At 39.7% G+C, this 19233-nt stretch overlaps 1 protein-coding gene across 2 annotated transcripts in view; it reads left to right on the top strand.

Annotated features, from left to right (window-relative positions):
• The window catches only part of LOC309672808 (BEN domain-containing protein 5), a gene marked incomplete at both ends in the record, with an annotated part of 984871 nt that overhangs the window by 249227 nt on the left and 716411 nt on the right, over positions 1-19233 (top strand). For both annotated transcript variants that reach the window (XM_082484407.1, XM_082484406.1), the window contains one exon: positions 102-196. In XM_082484407.1, the coding sequence (XP_082340533.1) occupies positions 102-196 (95 nt within the window). The remainder of the gene's footprint in view (positions 1-101; positions 197-19233) is intronic.

Genomic DNA, 19233 nt, shown 5'->3' with positions numbered 1-19233 from the left:
ATTTTTATGCAGCTGGTATATGCAATAGACATATAAACTATTTCATAATTTATACTTGACCTCTTTACCTCTTTTCTTTTTTTTTTTTTTTTTTTCCCCAGAGAGTAATTTTCAATGTCGTCAACTTCAGTAAAACAAAAAGCCTCTATAGAGATGGGATGGCTCCAATGGTGAAATCCACAAGCAGACCGAAATGGTAAGTTATCCTTTTGAAGACTTGCTTAATGAGATAAAAGTGTTTTACTTGGCACTTTCTTGTAGCAAAGACCTTATGGCTCAGGCGCACCTTTTGGTAAAAGTAGGAGAGAACTTTGACGCAAAAGCAGTGTTGTGAGGACAGGTTCTCTTTGGATCTGATGGACAGTATGAACTCTGGAGGCCCCTTCCAGCCCAGCCTTGCTGTGATCGTAGAATCATAGAATGGTTTGAATTGGTAGGGATCTTAACAGTCATCTAGTTCCAACCCTCCTGCCAGGGGCAGACAAACCTTCCACTAAGACTAGGTTGCTCAAAGCCCCATCCAGCCTGGCCTTGAACACTTGATGGTGTGTTCTAATGCCTTGTTTCAAGTAACCTGACTGAAGTGATGTCCATTCAAGCAAACAGGAGTCAGGAATTGGCCCAAATTATTGTTCAGTGACATCCTCACCCCCCAACTGTTAGACAGTCCCTGCAGCAGTTTTGGCCTGTGTCAACTAGCAATCTGCCCAATGTGGAAGGCAGACTGGGCCTGGACTGGTTCCAAAAGGCTGTTTGGATTTGTTCCCCCTGTTTTGGGGTGGTTGGAGTTTAGTGGAGGAATGTGGGCTCTGCCCTGTGGCTTGACCTCATGAGCAGTGTCTGGTTGTAAGCCACACAATATATACAACACAGCAAGGCATGCACATGCGAAACACATAAATACCCATATAGATGGTACATTTTCTCAAAGCAAACGTAATGAACCATCTACTGTGAATAATAATATGTAAATCTAATGAGTCCTGATGCATGCAAGACTTCCAAGAATTATATGATTTGCCTTCAGCTAGGAGACTTGTTTGAATATGGATAGTGAGGTTAGGCCATAAGTGTACAGTAATGTATTCTTGTAAGCCTTTACAGCTGCTACTTTTTATTGGTTAATTAATAATATGTTTGATCAATCTGCACGTTATCTGAGCGTTATAAATATATCTTCCTTAAATACTTCAACTGTCACAAAATTTCCACCCACAAGATGCTAACTTTTGATGGTCATAAGATCATTGTTATTGTATGGCTTCCTCTGCATATGACCAACAGAATGGCTATTTGTTTTTTTATCTAGGTGGTAAGGTCATATGGACAGCAGAGCTGTCTCGCAATACAGTTAGTGGATGGAGTCAATTCCAGCTCAATAGGAGCATGTAATAACATTGAAAATTAATTAAAAAAATCCATTGTGTTTAGTGTTTTTATAGCAAAAGTCATGTTAATTGTGTTTACTATTTAACTTCAGAAAAATCTTTTGGGGCATTTCAGAGCCACATTTATCAAGCATACTTTAATCATCTTTCAAAACCTTTTCCTTTTCTCGCTGGGGTCTAGTATTTGGAGCTAAGTATATTGTGTGTTAAGTTTATCTATAAATCAGATATTGCTTTCATACAAATTTTATGCCTTACTTTGGTTTCAAATTAAAGTGTAAATCTTACAAAACAATGCAAAATGGGCTTTTTCTAGAACATATAGGCTCCTTCACTATTTTTAAAACAGATTTCTCTTCCATTTCCCTGGAGATCTATTTATTTTTGTGTTTTATATTTTTAGGGGATGTATTTTGCTCCCATGAAAGTGAGGAATGAATAACATTGCCTGGAGCCAGGCACAGTGTAGGCAGCAGGTGCTGAGCAGCTTCCTTGTACTGGGCTACTACCGTACTTTAATCCTGTTTCAGAAATTCGGGCTGTAATATTTTCTTTAAAAAGATCATTATTATTCTATTAAGGTATTTTTATTTTTTTTTCTAATAGTCTGTGTAGGAAAACATCTTGCTGTACTTTGAAGGTGCACATTAATTCATACTGTTATCAGGGACCTTAGCAATATTGGGGTCTACTCAATATAATTTTCTGTCTTGATGTTAATAGGAGTTATGCATGTGTTTTCCAAGTGGGAAAACATGTACATTATTTTTGGATATATGCTTTCTATTAGAGCTGTCTTCCATTTGGATTACGCCTTTTACAATTACCTCTGGATCTGTTTCCATGGCATTCTAGTCAAACCTGTAAGCAAAATTTTCTCTTTCTCTGCTGAAACAGGATTTACTAGTACTTGCAGTTGCTAACACAGAATACAGGTAGTTGAGGGCCTTGAACATGAACAGGGCAATATCCAGCTGCATCGACTTGATCCTGTTTGACGCTTTGTATATATTAGTCTAGTAAGCAATGCTCAGTCATTCAATGCTGCAAAAGTGCTGAGGTTACCCGGGGTACCCAGATTATCTGAGGGTACCCAGGATTCAGAACTGTGGGAAGAAACTATTGGAATTCTCCACCTTTATATCAAGAATTAAGTTAGCAGAGCAAGTTAGTGGATATGATGTAATTAAATTAGAAAATGATATATTAATTACAAAAAGTTGAAGATGCAAAAAAGGGTTTAAAATCAAGTGAAAAGGAAGAAGATTACCAGAAGCCATGGTCTGCGAATGTTCTGTATCAGGGCTCAGTTTCTCATCCCTGAGCTCTTCTGTATTAAATGTTTGGGGAACTCATCATTACTGTGCCTGCCTGTGGAGGCGTGTGAGCCATACTGAAATTCTCCCAACTTCCTCTGGCCATACTGGTAGAAGCAATGCTGTGTCATGGATAACTATTCCACTCCCTTTTTTATACAATCAGATTTGAGTTTTAAGGGTGACAAAGCGTCTTTTTGCATTTGATAGATGTAGGTACCTTACTCCTCTTAATAACATATATTCAAGCCTGAGTTATGCCCTTTGGATTTAAATGAGAAAGTACCCACTGTATTCAGGATAGAATTTGACCATATTGCTTGCAAAATCCTGCATATCAAAAGTAGATTGGCCTCCAGAGGCTGTGAATTTTAATGTTTGCTTTGAATGTGGTTACGCGAACATGGCTCCGAGGTTTGCAACGTTTTGTGAGTTTGATTCTTGACTCTGGAACAAATCACTGCCAAGTGCTCTTGAAGAAGAGAGTGCGTCAAACACAGATCAACGTTTTTGACCTGTATTCTCTTGCCCTGTGGGGTAAGATCTTTAAATGCAGTCAGCATCAAGGTTCAGCTCAGTGTTACTGATGTAAATGGAGTATATCACTGTCATCAAAGCACTCTATGTGGACACAGATGTTCTGGTGTTGACATATTCTTCTCTTTTGAAGTAAGGCCAAACATTTCTAGTAATGAGCTACTTAAAAAGGGGAAGCAGTACGCTGAAGGATAAGAAAAAACAGATTTCATGGTAAAGAAAAAGATTAAAAAAACCAGAAAAATAAATTCTGGTTAAAATGATATTTATTTTCCCTATGCACGGTAATGGATTTACTGAATATTCTTTCCCAGAGGGATAGAGCAAAATAAAAAAGAACTAAGTAGGTTAAGTTCTGACTCCCTCTACCCATTTTTTCTGCATTTTTTGTGGACGCGCTATGTTGACACTGAATAGTATGGGGTTCTGTCAGTTGCATCAGTTAAATTTCACTGCAATGAATCACAGCTCATACGTAGAAATGCAGCATTGTGTCACATCATGTTACATCAGTTGCACTTCATAGCAAATTGGACAAGATGAAACTCAAGATTTTATTTCAAGCCAGTGGAATGCACTGCATCTGATCACTTAGCGTTTTCGCTTAAAATTAGCTGGTTGTTCAGAAGTATTGCACGAAGATTTTAGAGAATTGGTGATTTTTCTCAATAGTGACTACTACAGATATAAAAAAAAAATCAATTACTGTAATAGAGACCTTTTGCCTGGGTCTTTTTTCTTTGTCTCATTTGTGGAGGTGAAGAATTTGAAGGGAGCTGGATTTGAGGAAATTAAATTTTTGTTATGCTGATGCAGTTTCTAGTGTAATCTTTTTATTTGCTGCTTCATTTAAGTGCAACCTAATTTTGTTGCAGCTTCTTAATCATGATTTCACACTAAAAGCTCTGTCCTTGGAAGGTATTCATAAAGCTTAGTATGTGGGCACAGCAGTGGAAGACCATTTCTGTACATATACCGTACTATTATATTGATTGCACAAAGTTTTACAAGTTTTTCAAAGTGAAACAGAAGAGTGAGTTGTTCGAGAGGCAGCAGATTTTCCAAATGATGAAGTGAGCAAATATTCCCTTTGGGCAGAGAACAGCTATAACTCTTGATTATTCAGTGTGAGCATTGTCTCATTGGGGACATTAGTTTTTCAAATTGTGCTAATCTTTTAAAAGTAACAACTGGCCACTCATCACCTTAGGTATTTCAGCAAGATCATGTGCAAAACTCTAATTAGTATTTATAGAACAGCAGCTCCTCCCAGTAGAATAGTAGCGGTAGCTGGCAAATATCTGGTTGACACCTGTTAAGTCTTCAGACATCCATTGTATTTTATTCTGCATTTCAAATGAGCAGAGAGCAGTAGGTGAAGTCCTCATAATTAAGGGATAAAAGATAATAAATAACATGGTTCTTGAGTGGATGAGCACAAGGTTAAAGGCTGTTCTGCTGTTGTGATGCCGTATTTCAGGAGTTGTTTGTTTGTAAGTAATAATGCTAGCTACAATATTATGGAGCCTTCAGCATATGAGAGAGGATTTATGTCTAGATTTACATGTGTTTTGTTTATAATGTCAGATTTCAAACTGCTTCTTGGCAAAGCAGCTACTTTCTTCCCTGTCTTTTATCTCACTCAGCATTGTTGGCTTTTAACTGGATAGCTGCCTTCCCCAGCAAGCACTCCACTACCTCTGTTGCTATAACATCTACTGTTAAATACTCACAACACATTGCTTCCGAAGCGTTTTTCTTTTCCAGTAAACCTGGGAATACAGAAAAACTTCTAGGTAATTAATTCAAATTTGAATCTATATGTATCTTGGTAAATATTGTCACGATGAGGAATTTTGGTAGACATCGAGAAAAGCAATGCAAGTTTTATGAACAATACTCCCATATGTTCCATTCATCAGAAGGGGACAAGACTGAGAAAATCTGAATTTTGAATAGCTAAAATGTGTTGATTCTTGCCAAGTTTCTTTAACATTTGTGTCTACAATGCAGTGTTACAATCACTACCATGTCTACCAGGCTGCATTATACATTCAGAGACTTTCAGCAGCATTTTTAGTATGTATTTATATATCTTTAGCCATAAGATAAGCTGTTTGTGAAATGAGCTGTCATTTGTGGTGAAACAGTTTGAGAATAAAGCACTAAATATATATATAGCTTGCTGATCTGAAAGACTAGAATTGCTTACTATAAAATATATATCAGGCTAGGGTTAGTGATAACATCACCTGAATTTAGGTAAAGAAGATGAACATTATCATTACCTGATTCCTTCCTTGGCCTATTTTACGACTTTGGCTACTCTCGGAAGTTTTTTCCTTTGCCAGTTTTATAACATAATGTGTGCTTTCCTGAGGGATCTGGTGAGAATGCTTCTGGAGGTTGAGAAATACTTGCCACGGCACAGGTGTGTGTTGATGCAGTCTTTGCCAGGTGCAGATCTGCCTCCTCAGAGCTGCTCCCTCCCCTGTCCTAGTACAGCTCTGCATGGGATCACCAGACTGGGAGCTGGCCCAGGTTAAAACTAGATTTTCAAGGAAGAGAAAGAGGAGTTAATCTTGATCTGGTTCATCACATAGATCCAAAACAAGCTGTATGGGTCCAACTGGAGGAGCAGTGAAGGAGGTGGGAATAAGTGGCTGGAACAGGGGGAAAGGAATGAGGATAGCAGCTGCTAGGAATATGCCTAGAGAATTATCTGCGGAACTACAGTCTCCTTTTCAATAACTTGTAGCATTTTATTTGGAGAAAATAGGGGAAAAAACCATTGCAGTATTGACCTTTTAAAATCCCGCAGTGAGTGATAAGCCATAGTAGTTTTGTCTTGGTCTGACTGTAGCTCTTTGGAAGAAAATAAGATGTTTTTAGTCAGTTTTGAGGGTTGGCATGTAAATGAAAGTGAAATAATTGCCTCTGAAGTCAAACCCTGGGTAAATTAAAGTTTATGTGAATCCCTTGAAGTAACAAAAGAAACATACCTAACTACTCTACAAACCCATAAAAGAAATGCACTCTCTTCCCTTTTCCCAGTCCAGCAAAGGTAGTTATTCCTAGGAATATAGAGTAGGTTACATACCACTCTTATCAGCAACAGATTTGTGGAAATAGAGGAGAGGTTATTCTGCCAATACCAAGTATGAATCAGATCCCAAAACTAATGTGCTTATTGTGCAATCTAAATGGGATTAGTTTGTGGCAAGAAAGGAAGTTAAATTTTATTGACTGGATACTTTACTGGAAATTTAAGATGCTTGGAATTATGATGGGGGAAATTAATAACAAGGGAATGAAATTAATATAGAAGAAGGCAAATGAATTTTAGGATTCAAAGAGAGAATAATGAAGAATCTCCAATGGACTGCTAAGCCATCATTTAAAAACCCTAGCTATTTTATATGTATGTATGTGTTTCCTCATCATTTATCTGACTGATCTCCTATAAATCAATTTATTTAGATTACAGCAGAGTCAAAAGGCCGCAGCGGGATCAAGACTCATTGTGCTTAGTGCTGTGGAAACATATAAACAGACAAAGTCCTTTTCCAAAGTTGTGAAAATTTTATGATTGATTTCAGTAAGAGCAAAGTTAGGCCAATACCGAGCACTTCCGAAAATTCCATCCTTAAAGATTTATTCCAAGCAGTAACTGTTTAAAAAATGACGTACTGCTTACATAAGAGTCTAAATATTTGATGGTTATAGTATTTACATCTAAAACACCAGAGGCTATGTGCTTGAATACCTCAATCTGTTTCCCATATACTCTGTCAACATGAGTTCCCTGCATTGATTGAGGGCGCTCTGTGATCCCTAAGGTTGTATTCATGAAAGGTTACCCCTTGGTACTACTTTATTCATGAAAGGTTTGAAGCACATAGGAAACAAACGGGTCTATTCCTGCTAGGTGCATTTTTGTCATCTATAAATACTTAATTACTGGGGCGCTGATGAGAACTTCAAAATCTTAAATAGGTGCAGTTGCCTGAAAACAGTTCCCCCATCACCAGTGCAAATCACAATGAATTTTGCAGTTGGGAGGTTTTGTGGCAGTTTAAAACAACTGAATTGTAGGTTTTTCCCACTACAGTCGATGGTATTGAGTTTAATGGCTGCAAAATATGACCAGAGCTGTGCATTGCATCCCATACTGAAACAGGTCATTCTCTTTCCTCAGGTGATGGGCATTTGGTGGAACTGATTGCATGAAAAGTGTTCACAGAATTGGGTCCCTAACCTTGGCAGGTTTAAAAAAAAGTACATAAAATTGAGGCTTTTTCCCCCAAAATGAGTCTGTAAGTTAGATAAATATGGGCAGCACTGAACTCAAAGCAGAGTCAAACTACCAAGAGGACATTGCAGCTTTTCATTGCAATTTTGTACTTTGAACTAATGGAGCGAAGCAGAATGAAAATCACCTCTGTTAAGAATGGCATTTATCAGCCGTAAGTACTTAGTAGTAAGAGCCCTACACAGACAAAGCTGAGTGTCACCAAGAAATGTACTTGAAAATCAGACTGTTAACACAAGACTATACAAATAAGAGCCAAAAACTGTAATCAGAAAATGCAACATCTCTTTAAGAATGTTTTAATGGTCTGAAGAGTGCTAGACAAGTTGAATTTAACTAGATGTAATAACCTATGACATAATATAATTGAGAATGCACCAGGACACAGCACAGTCAGGTTAAATTTTGGCTTTCCTTCACTTAGCCTTGCAACTTTAAAGATCTTTCAACATATAATTCTAAAAATACATAGTACTGTTTAAATTTACGTATGACATAAAAGCAGAGGATGTGCAATATATCAGCAATACAATTCTAAGTAAAGTTAGGGCTCAAATATCCAGCGTAATATTTTTAAATGTTTGTTTGAATCATTAACAACAAATTTTTCATTCATTTTCTGGGAAGAAACAATGTTTAGTGCAGAGGAAAAGGTAATGGGAACTATTCATTGTGAACTTCTGATAAAAGTGAGATGGTTGCCAGGCACTTGCCTTATATTTGAAGTGCCACGGTAAAAGCCAAAGCAATGAGTTCAATTTCTCTTTTAATAGAACATAAAATAGAAGACAAAAACATTTTGCTGTACTGTGGAAATTGAGAATTGTAGAGAAAATAAGCAATAAATAAGTATGGCAGGTGATAATGCAGGAACAGAACATTAAAATAATAGGTGCTGTATCTTGAACTTTGTCTCATGGGATTCGACAGTTGTACATAAACCCCAAATATAAAAACCTAATTTTCATGCTGTGATTACTAGGGTTAAGTTATGAATTAACTTCTGTATGATATGTCACCGGTTTGAGAGAATTAAAATTTGATGATAATAGAACAGAGATAAGATCTTTCCTGCATCTTTAGATGCTGAGGCAGTGGCTGGAGTTTTTTTGCAACTGCTTCAAGTAGGATTATTGAATTCTAGCTTGAAAGTGAAACTTCGTCTTCCTGCTTCGCTATATTAAGCATCTCTGAGATTGAAAACCTAGCAAGAGCTCTCCTGGTGTGATTAGAAAGTATCCAGCATTTTTTGGCAGCAAATACTAATTCCAATCTTTCCGTCCAGTACTGCTCAGGCAGCACAAGGATAACTGGCTGTCAGATGCTTTGGGTAATGGAAAGGTGAGGCTCTCGGTGGAAAGCTGGTGGCTCTGCTGACAGTTCCCTACCTCTGGAAAATAAGAGTGGTGCTGGGGAGGAGAAGGGCTGTGCTGGAAGCTGCTGGTTCCCGGCTGGAATAACCTCTCTTTGGAAACTGTGAGCTATTAGTATAGGTTTGAACAATACAGTGCTGAAACACTGAGCAATACACTACTGCTCTCAGACAGCCATGTTTCTCTGTGCACGTCCTCTCTGCAGCTTAGTCGGTCTGTTGGTGGAATTCAAGGCTGGTGTTTGTCTACCCAGGGTGTCAGGACGTTGGGCAGCCAGGCTGGAGAGCCTCTCCAGTACTTGTAATGGAGTCCTCAAGTCTGGGACTTACCCACAGCACAGTTACGCAGATGGGCTGCAGGTGAGCTGTGCAGGTGTCCACCCTCAGGGCATTATATTTGCCACAGGTGTGCAGGCAGTTGGAAAGAAAAAGCCTTTTGAGTTTGCCCTTCTCCCCCACAGCAGACGGGAGGCTCTGAGGAGGAGGGTGAGCTCTGTTGCGCTGGCTGGTAAGGGTTTTTTTACAGCTCCCAAACCACAATAGTGTGTAAGCTATTTAACTGATTTTATCTTTTAACAGTGAGGTGTGCATGGTAATTATTAAAAATGATGACAAAGAAGCCATAAAATATTTATTTCAGCTGGACTGCTTTGTTTAATGCAAGAAGCCCCTTGTGGGCCCAGGCTGAGAGGGACCTGGCTGTGGTGGGGCCATCCCTGGGGGCCACCTTCCCTCAGGAGCTGCCTGCCCCCCCCCCCCTCCCCCGGGGCTCTGCCTTGTGCAATTTTGCTGCCTTATTCCTTCATTTTTTCTGTTCTGTGCTCTTGCACAGCCGGCACTCCTCATTGTCTCCAAGTCTGGGGAGAAAATGGCGGGTGCTGGTGAGGAGAGGGCCCAGGATTAGCCAGTGTGCCCTGTCCCCTCGGGGGTGCCCCCAGGTGTGTAAATGGGTTGTGGGTGTTTGCTCAGGTGCCATCTGCCCACAAACAGTGTGGCTGAGGGAATTGTAACATGAGAAGTGCAGTAATGAAAAGAAAGTATCCTATCAGCAACTGAAGAATTAGACTTTATTAGGGACTAATTGTAAATGTCTTAAGGTATTGCATTGGGTTGCTGGACTCGCAGTGAAATGATTTCAGATGGCAAAATTAGTGACTTCCAAAACCGGGAATTGTTATTGAGATTGAAGAAGAAAACTGTGTTTGTGTTAGCTGTTTGTTTGAAGGCTTCACTGTGGTTCAGCCTTTTTAAGGTACTGTTGTCAAAAACGCTGTATTCATTCTATGAAGAGTGTTGCAGAATAGTTTATTGGAAATGTGTGATACCCTTCAGCAAATTTGTAGGAAAGGCCATTGCAGCTCAAGATAAAAAGAGACTCAACTTAAAAGGATAGATTCACCATAGAAAGAAATTGAGGTATATCCAAGTTAAAATAATTTACCATGCCTTTTAATATTTGATAAAATTCTCTCCTAATATTTTTCTCAGTGTAGTTCAAAAGCACTGGTACATCATAGCTTTGAGACCAGCAGTGATATAATAATTTAGCTTTGATAAGGAAAGAATTTTTCCCCATCTGCTACTCTACTGGATAGTTTAATGCTCTTATGGTTGTATTTTAAACGTCGTTCAGTCAATGAAGGGGAGTCATGCAGCATATGCATGTTTGTGTGTATCTTTTTTTTTTATTAAACATAATTCCCTGGGCTCTCCTGAGGGACTGTCACTATCCCGGGGTTGCTGGTGGAAGGGATTGCGGTGCAAATCCTGCTCGGAAAGTGTTTGGCTCATTTGGGCTGTGTGAACTTGAGGAATGACTCGGCAAGGGGAAGAGTGCAGCTTCTGTAGCAAAAAGCAAAGTAAGTCAAGCTAAGCAGGGAAGAAAGCATACTCAGAATCACTGGGTGTTAATCCTGGCAGGCAGAAGTCTGATACTTCCTTTACAAGGAGGAAAAAAGGGGAAATACTGTTTCTGCACCTGGTGAAATGAAGGGGGTGTTGAGTTAGGTCATGGATATAAATATAGTTTTCTGCATAAGTAAAACAAAAAAGTCTTGTGTTTTAGTGCTGTCATGTTTCTTGAGCATATGTAGTTACGTTAGCTACTACGTTTCTCTGTGAACAGCACATAGGCTTTAAAACCAGTAAATCACATGTAATCTTGGCCTTTAATTGTATACTGAGAATGATCACCAAATGATCACCTGGAGGAAATTTCCACTATTGTGCAGCTGCAAACTAAAGGGTCTTACTCGGAGCACAGAAACAAGGGGAGAAAAAGTATGAGGCATCGTTTACACAGAAGAAAACATGAGTAGCTTTTCTTTTGAGACTATTTAATGATGTAACTCTGCTTTTCTGCCTTTATCTCTATGAGTAAGCATGGGTCTGGATGCTTGTACATCAGTCTGAAAGGGAACACAAAACTGCAGGTCTGCCGGTAAAGAAGCCAGGTGCGAAGGGTAGAGTGCATGTCAATATTAAAAAGATGTCTTAAAGTGGTGCATAGGAGTCAGAGTCATTGTGCTTTTCTATTTCTGTAACTGTGGGATCTACTGAGCATTCCTCTTTCAGACTTACTCTAAAATATTACACACACACACACACACACACACACACACACACACACCCCCAGTGTGAGATACCTGCACATCGGAAGTTAGCATCTGTGGTCCATGTGGCTGTGTTCTTTGAAAAGAGTCTCACAGTACAGTGAAAATGAACAGAGCATTCTAGATTTGTCATTTCTAATACTCATCAACTTGTATCTGTGTACTATGAAAGTATAGAAACCAATAACCTAGATGAATCATAAATGTCTGGGGGGTGTGTGCATATATGTTTGTGTGTGGGATGTTTCTTCAGTTTGTTTTCTTTTTCTTTTATTTTGGCAAAGAATTCCAAGTTTACACTAAGAGGCAGGGCTTCAAAAACATATCTGAATAGAGGAAACGAAAGAGTGGATAAGAATGGAGAGAAAATAGTAGCCCAGAGTGAGATGTGTGACTAACTCTGTGTCTGAGGCCTCTGGATACTAAAATTACAGAAGGAAATAAATTACACGTAGAAGAAAAACATGCAGTCAACTCTTAGAGCGATAAAAACCAGGATGTCTTCTATATAAAGTAACAGTGAACTTAACCATATTCAAGCATGGGAAACTGTATTTTGGTTCTTAAAAGACTCTTATCTTGCTGCACAATAGAGCAGAGCATTTACATTCACAGTACTGCCACTGTGTGGTTTCCCCTGAAATTCTGCAGGTAAGGAAAGCCATTCTCTACCAAACCATCGAGACACTCAAAGCAGCGAGTAGGTGTGGGAAGGAGAGTGATGGCAGTGAAAATTGCGCAAATGCATTTCAAAAGACTTACTCGTTTGTCGTATTTTTGGTTTTAGTTTTGGTTTGCCTTTCTTGAAGGAGGGATTTCACGCTTGTAATGTTTCTGCCCTACAAATATATGTTGTCAGCACAAGCTAGTATTTCAATACTTTAATATTTACACTTGAAACAGAAAGTCTGTACTTTTTCTTTCAAAAGCTGGTACACAATTTCAGGTTCAAACCACACTTGTTATTAGAGTTTCTTTTTAAGGTTTAGTTTGTTGAAAGTACAGTGCAATGAGATAAAGATATATATCCACTGACAGAATCTTGTGCTAACATGAATAAAGGTTGTTTATAGCTTTAATTTAACACGTAATTAATAAAAGCTATTTCTCTTGAAGCCACTGAAAATGTGGATTAAGGTTTAGAAAACCTTCTGGTAAGCGAAGCTGAGATACTTTATAGCAGATGCACAAGTGGTGTATATATTCACAGACAACATTTACAAGTATCACTAATACATTCTGCTTGACAGCATGAGCCACATGCATGAGAAGTTAATGGTCACTAATGCTTCAATAAAAGCTATTTATTAGAATATCAATTTTTTAAGATTCACTTTTAAGTACAGCTATTTGATATTTTGAGTCCTACTCTTGAAATGCACTTCTGTACTCCCTTATGTTGGTATTCAAGCATTTTTGTTTTGTGTATATAAAAATAAAAAAACCCAAATCACTCCCCTGCGCGCCCCCCCCCCCCCCCCCAAAAAAAAAAAATCAAACCAATTTAAAATGTCACAAAACCCTCTGGCACTTAATAGCATAATAGTTATTGAAATCAAGCTTTAATAAAAATTGATCTAACATTTTTAATTTTTTTTAATATATAGTATGGTTTTTGCTGTACTAGTGGTAAATGAGACTCAAATCTCTAAAGTTATTGACCAGTACTCATTTCTCATTTTTGACTTCCACTTTCTGCAAGGCTGTGCTGGATATCTTCCATCTTAGTTTCAAACTGAACAGCTGTGTGTTTGGAATCATAGTCAATTAGGTTTTTTATTATATAAAAATGGAAAATGGTGAAATAGAAGTGTCCCAAATTTTTGTAGCATATCTAAATGTGGCTAGTTAGGACAGAGTCAGAATATCTTGATCTAATAATGACTGCTCCGTCTTTGACAGTGTTTGACTTCTATTCTCCTCCTCCTGTTTCATGTTGTGTTTCCTTGAGAGTGAGATGAGAACTTCAGAAAACAATGCCTTGAAAACAAGTATGGTATCGTAGAATGGTTTAGGTTGGAAAGGACCTTGAAGGTCATAGAGTTCCGACCCCCCTGCCATAGGCAGGGACACCTCTCACTAGACCAGGTTGCCCAAAGCCCCATCCAGCCTGGCCTTGAACACCTCCAGGGATGGGGCCTCAACAACCTCCCTGGGCAACCTGTTCCAGTGCCTTACCACCTTCAAAGTGAAAAACTTCTTCCTAATGTTCAGTCTGAACCTGCCCTCTCCCAGTTTAAAGCCATTTCCCCTTGTCCTATTGCTACATGCCCTAGTAAAAAGTCCTTCCCCAGCTCTCCTGTAGGCCCCCTTTAGCTACTGGAAGGCGGCAATAAGGTCTCCCCAGAGCCCTCTCTTCTCCAGGCTAAACAGCCCCAACTCTCTCAGCCTTTCCTCATAGGAGAGGTGCTCCAGCCCTCGGATCATCCTCGTGGCTCTCCTCTGGACACGCTCCAGCAGGTCCATGTCCTTCTTATGTTGGGTGCTCCAGAGCTGGATGTAGTACTCCAGGTGGGGTATCACGAGAGTGGAGTAGAGGGGCAGAATCACCTCCCTTGACCTGCTGGCCACACTTCTTGTGATGTAGCCCAGGATACGGCTGGCCTTCTGGGCTGCAATTGCACATTGCTGGCTCATGTTGAGCTTCTCATCTATCAGCACCCCCAGGTCCTTCTCCTCAGGACTTCTCTCCAGCCATTCCCTGCCAAGCCTGTACTTGTGCTTGGGATTGCCCCGACCCAGATGTAAGACCTTGCACTTGGCCTTGTTGAACTGCATGAGGTTGGCTTGGGCCCACCTCTCCAGCCTGTCCAGGTCCCTCTGGATGGCATCCCTCCCCTCCAGCATGTCTACCTTGCTACACAGCTTGGTGTCATTGGCAAACTTGCTGAGGGTGCACTCGACCCCACTGTCCATGTCACTGACAAAGATGTTGAATGGTACAGGTCCCAGTACCGACCCCTGAGGAACGCCACTCGTCACTGCTCTCCACTTGGACATTGAGCCGTTGACTGCAACTCTTTGAGTGCGACTGTCCGGCCAGTTCTTTATCCACCAAGTGGTCCATTTGTCAAATCCATATCTCTTCAATTTAGAGACCAGGATATTGTGTGGGGTATTGTATGTTGCAGACATGAAATTTCGGCAGTACTCAGAAGCTGAAGTCGTATTCAGTTGCATAATAATAATAAGCTAGTTGTGAAGTTTTTAATTGCAAAGTAGGAAACTATTTTTATTTAGTGAAGAAAGCTTCTGTAAGAAATAAGGGAAGGAAAAAAATGACTGCCACTTCAAATGACGGTACCGCACCTGGATTGCACAACAGGACTGAGCCCATGAAAGTGCTCCCCAGTCAAATAGCTAATAGCTGCCTAGGACATGTATACAGATGAAAACAATTGCCTTGGGTGGATAAAGTGAAAGTCAACTGAGATAGGAGAGCTTTAAAAGTAACTAATGAGTCCTTCACAGGTTTTGAAGAGTTAGGGTAATTTTGCTTATTTCTTTTTTTGTGGGGCATAGAGTGTGAGAAGACTAACTTCGGGGATTCAGCCAGATCAACGCAGATGGGTATAATGTTTTCATGTCTTCTGCTCCAAGTTCCATCCTAAGATAGAAATATAACGCTTAACTAGTGTTTATTATCACGTTTTACAGGAGGAGAGATAAAGGCAAAGGATAATAGATTTTTTTCAAGGTCATTGTAAGGATCAGCTTTGGAGCGAACTCAGAATTTTTTCATTCTGTTTGCTTCTCAGTTCAGTGATCTGAAAGCAACAAAAATCTACTACTAAATTTACTACATTTTACTGTTACACTATTACCTTATAATTTCATCCAATACATAGCCTGGCTGTAAGCAAGTCCAACTTGGGTTTGGATATTTAGTTATTTTGATGTTTTTCAGGATTTATTTTTTAAATTCCTAGAGAAAGCTTGAAAGTTCCCAGGCCTTCAGAATGCAGAAGATTGTTTGCTTTATTTCAGAAGCATATTACTGCTCCTAGAGGGATTTAGCACACCTTTTAACTAAAAAGGGAATATTTATATACGCTTTAATTTGAGAGCTAGAATTTGCCTCTCACAATGTTTATATGGAAGTTATCTGCTGCTAGATAACTGGAAAAAAAAAATCACCCTTCTATCACCTCAGAATGCTTGCATGATTTTTTTTGTGTGTTATGTAGCTGTCTAAAAATATACCCAGACACTCCAAACAAAGCAACAAAAAGGCTTCCCATAAGCTCCACAACAATTAAACTCGACGCTCCCTTCTAAATAAACCATGTGCTGGGTCAGTGGAGCCCACAAGAGGCAGCCTTTTTAGACCCACTGTTTGCACGACTTTCTGGTATGGACTGTCTGCGCAGGTTTGAAAGCTTGTCTCGGCTCTAACTGCCTAGAAAACCTGCACATAATGTTAGATTTAGCTTTTGGAAATTTTTCAACTAAGTTTAAGCCACAGAAATGAAAGTTCATAACACAAAGGTTGTCTTACCCTTTGAAATCGTGCCCCCATAATATAGCATATTAAATATTTAACATAGTTTGCAGCAGACAAAAAGCAATTTTGTTTAATTTTTCCTAAATATTAATGCTATCATGTACCTTAATCCTTTCATTATAATAAAAATTTGTTCAAGCTCATTCTTATTAAACATTTTCTATTTTATAAGGATATGGATGTTTTTCTTCTGATCCTAATAAGTAATAAGGCCAAAATGCCATTATAAAGGAAAAGGGTGAGAGCTGGGAGGGATTCTTCCCTGGTCTACAGGGGAGAATTACAAGCTGGAAAAATAACTTTATTTTTTTACCCAAGGGCATCAAAGACAATGCCCATCTCCCAAGTAACCCAGCTCAAAGTTTTGGGTCAGTTGTCAAGGAATGAAATGAAATACCTACAAAACACTCAGTGAAATGACCTGGAAAGTAATTTATAAAGAGGTTGCCATTCATTTCTGAGTGAGGACCATTCTTCCATCTGTATCTCTGAACTGCTGAAAAAAAGAAAAAAAAATAATCCTGGATTAGAATTAGTTTCAAATCAACTTTTCTCTGCATCCTAGAGGAAAAATGTGGTTGGAAATTATTTATAACGCTAATTAAAGACTTGTTTCTCCAAACACTTACAGTTAATAGGGTTACTGGAGGCAGTAAGCCCTTGATACAATAGCAAATGTTTCCCATAGCCCATCCATCTACATCCAAAGACAGCAGCAAGGTGTGCTACTCATGAATACTCAACAATGAAAAAATAACTGTAAGGCAAAATTGTTTAGAATTTGAATATATTTAGGCAATAATATAGTCAGTCCAAGTATATTGCTGTGGGTCCAGTAATTGCAGTAAAACTGCAGCTGGCATCAGGGGTGGGTCCAGCTCATTTTTGTACTGGGTCTAATGTCTCTGGTTTGTTTTAAAAATTCTTTGTTTACTCTTTTCCTTCTTTCTCTCATCTAATTCTAATTTCCACACACACAAAAAAAGAAAATACACAAGCTTGCTCTAAAACTATATTTTTATTATTATGCAGCTTTTCTGTCCTCATGGAAGAACTGTTTTTAATTTCCAATGTCCACAGCCCTTCAGGTAAACAGAAAAAAATATTGCTAATTTGCTTGTATAGAAAGATCTTTATTGCACTTGCAGTAGATGCATTTTTTTTTTAAATAAGTTTATTTTAAATATTAAGCTGATTAAAACAATCTTTGCATATTTCTTAGGCCTGCTGAATCCCATGTTAGTTGATTTTTCTGAGCCAATGTAACTCTCGTGTGGAATAATTATATAGATACTTCTGTTGAGAAAGCAAAGAATGAACTCGCAATATGAAGAACTGAGTATAGTAGCTGTGGGGATTGTGACTACAATAGGTCATACTTGCTTTCATGTCAGAGTAAATCTAGAGAAACTTTTGGATTTAGCTAGAGTTATTTTAGATTTACATCACTGTAAGATAGGCTACTTACCTCTACTTCGTTATATTATAGGATATTGTGGTCTCCGTCCAGTGAAGCGCTTGATTAATCTTGAAAATGTGAGTAGTTTACTGAAGTCAAAGTTGAGTAAAAATTTAAGTGCCTTGCTGGATATAGGCTTCTCCCCTTAAATGCCAGCAAAGCACAGATAATCATCAACTCTATATCCCACTTGCTTCTAATCCAAATAACTGTATCCCAAATATCCCCTGGCTAGATGAGATCAGCACCCATGTGAACAGCAGCTGGTTGAGGTAAATATAAAGGCAGATACAGATGGAATTCATAGAATCATGGAATGGTTTAGGTTGGAAGAGATCTTGAAGATCATCTAGTTCTGAGCCCCCTGCCATGGGCACGGATGCCTCCCACTAGACCAGGCTGCTCAAAGCTCCATCCAGCCTGGCCTTGAACACCGCCAGGGATGGAGCTTCCACAACTTCTCTGAGCAACCTGTTCCAGTGCCTTACCATCCTCAGGGTGAAACATTTCTTCCTAATATCTAATCTAAATCTACCCTATTCCAGTTTGAAGCCATTCCTCCTCGTCCTATCACTACATGCCCTTGTAAAAAGTCCCTCCCCAGCTTTCCTATAGGCTCTCTTTAGCTACTGGAAGGCTGCAATAAGATTTCCACAGAGCCTTCTCTTCTCCAGGCTGAACAACCCCAACTCTCTAAGCCTCTCCTCATAGCAGAGGTGCTCCAGCCCTCTGATCATCTTCGTGGCCCTCCTTTGGACCCGGTCCAATAGCTCCAAGTCTTTCTTGTGTTGGGGGCTCCAGAGCTGGATGCAGTACTCCAGGTGAGGTCTCACGAGAGTGCAGTAGAGGGGCAGAATCACCTCCCTTGACCTGCTGGCCACACTTCTGATGTAGCCCAGGATACGGTTGGCCTTCTGGGCTGCGATCGCACACTGCTGGCTCATGTTGAGCTTCTCATCTGTCAGCACCCCCAGGTCCTTCTCCTCAGGGCTGCTCTTGATCCATTCTATGCCTAGCCTGTATTTGTGCTTGGGATTGCCCTGACCCAGGTGTAGGACCTTGCACTTGGCCTTGTTGAACTGCATGAGGTTGGCACGGGCCCACCTCTCCAGCCTGTCCAGGTCCCTCTGGATGGCATCCCTCCCTTCCAGCATGTCTACCTTGCTACACAGCTTGCTATCATTGGCAAACTTGCTGAGGGTGCACTCGACCCCACTGTCCATGTCGCCAACAAAGATGTTGAACAGCACAGGCCCCAGTACCAACCCTCTGAGGAACACTACTCGTAACTGGTCTTCACTTGGACATTGAGCCGTTGACCACAGCTCTTTGAGTGCAACCGTAGATTACAGGTAAAGCCAAACACTCCAAGAATGGGAAGGCAATTTTATTTTAGAAAATGTTTCTGGATGGTGTGCTGCTCCTGGAAAAATCCTGATAGCATTTAAAAAAAACCAATTCACTTTCTTCCTTCACTGAACAGCTAGAAGACTACTCTCTTCTGTGGTTACATACCTGCCAAAGAATATTGTTGGTACACTTGACGATTCTCTTCGGCTGAACCAACTACTGAAGATACTATTGCGTTCCTTTCCCTGTGTCTTCAGAAAATACACTGAAATTCTCAGCTTAATCTTACAGGCCAAACAGCACTGATATTAGTTTTAAAAGTTGCCATGAACTTGACCTAAGGTAACAAACAGACAGTCTTTTGCAATTGTCAGAGTGACAAT

This window comes from Vanellus vanellus (genome assembly GCF_965231255.1).
Source record: "Vanellus vanellus genome assembly, chromosome: 5".
NCBI lineage: Eukaryota > Metazoa > Chordata > Aves > Charadriiformes > Charadriidae > Vanellus > Vanellus vanellus.
The sequence above is the reverse complement of the archived record's forward strand: the minus strand, read 5'-3'. Positions and strand labels throughout refer to the sequence as shown.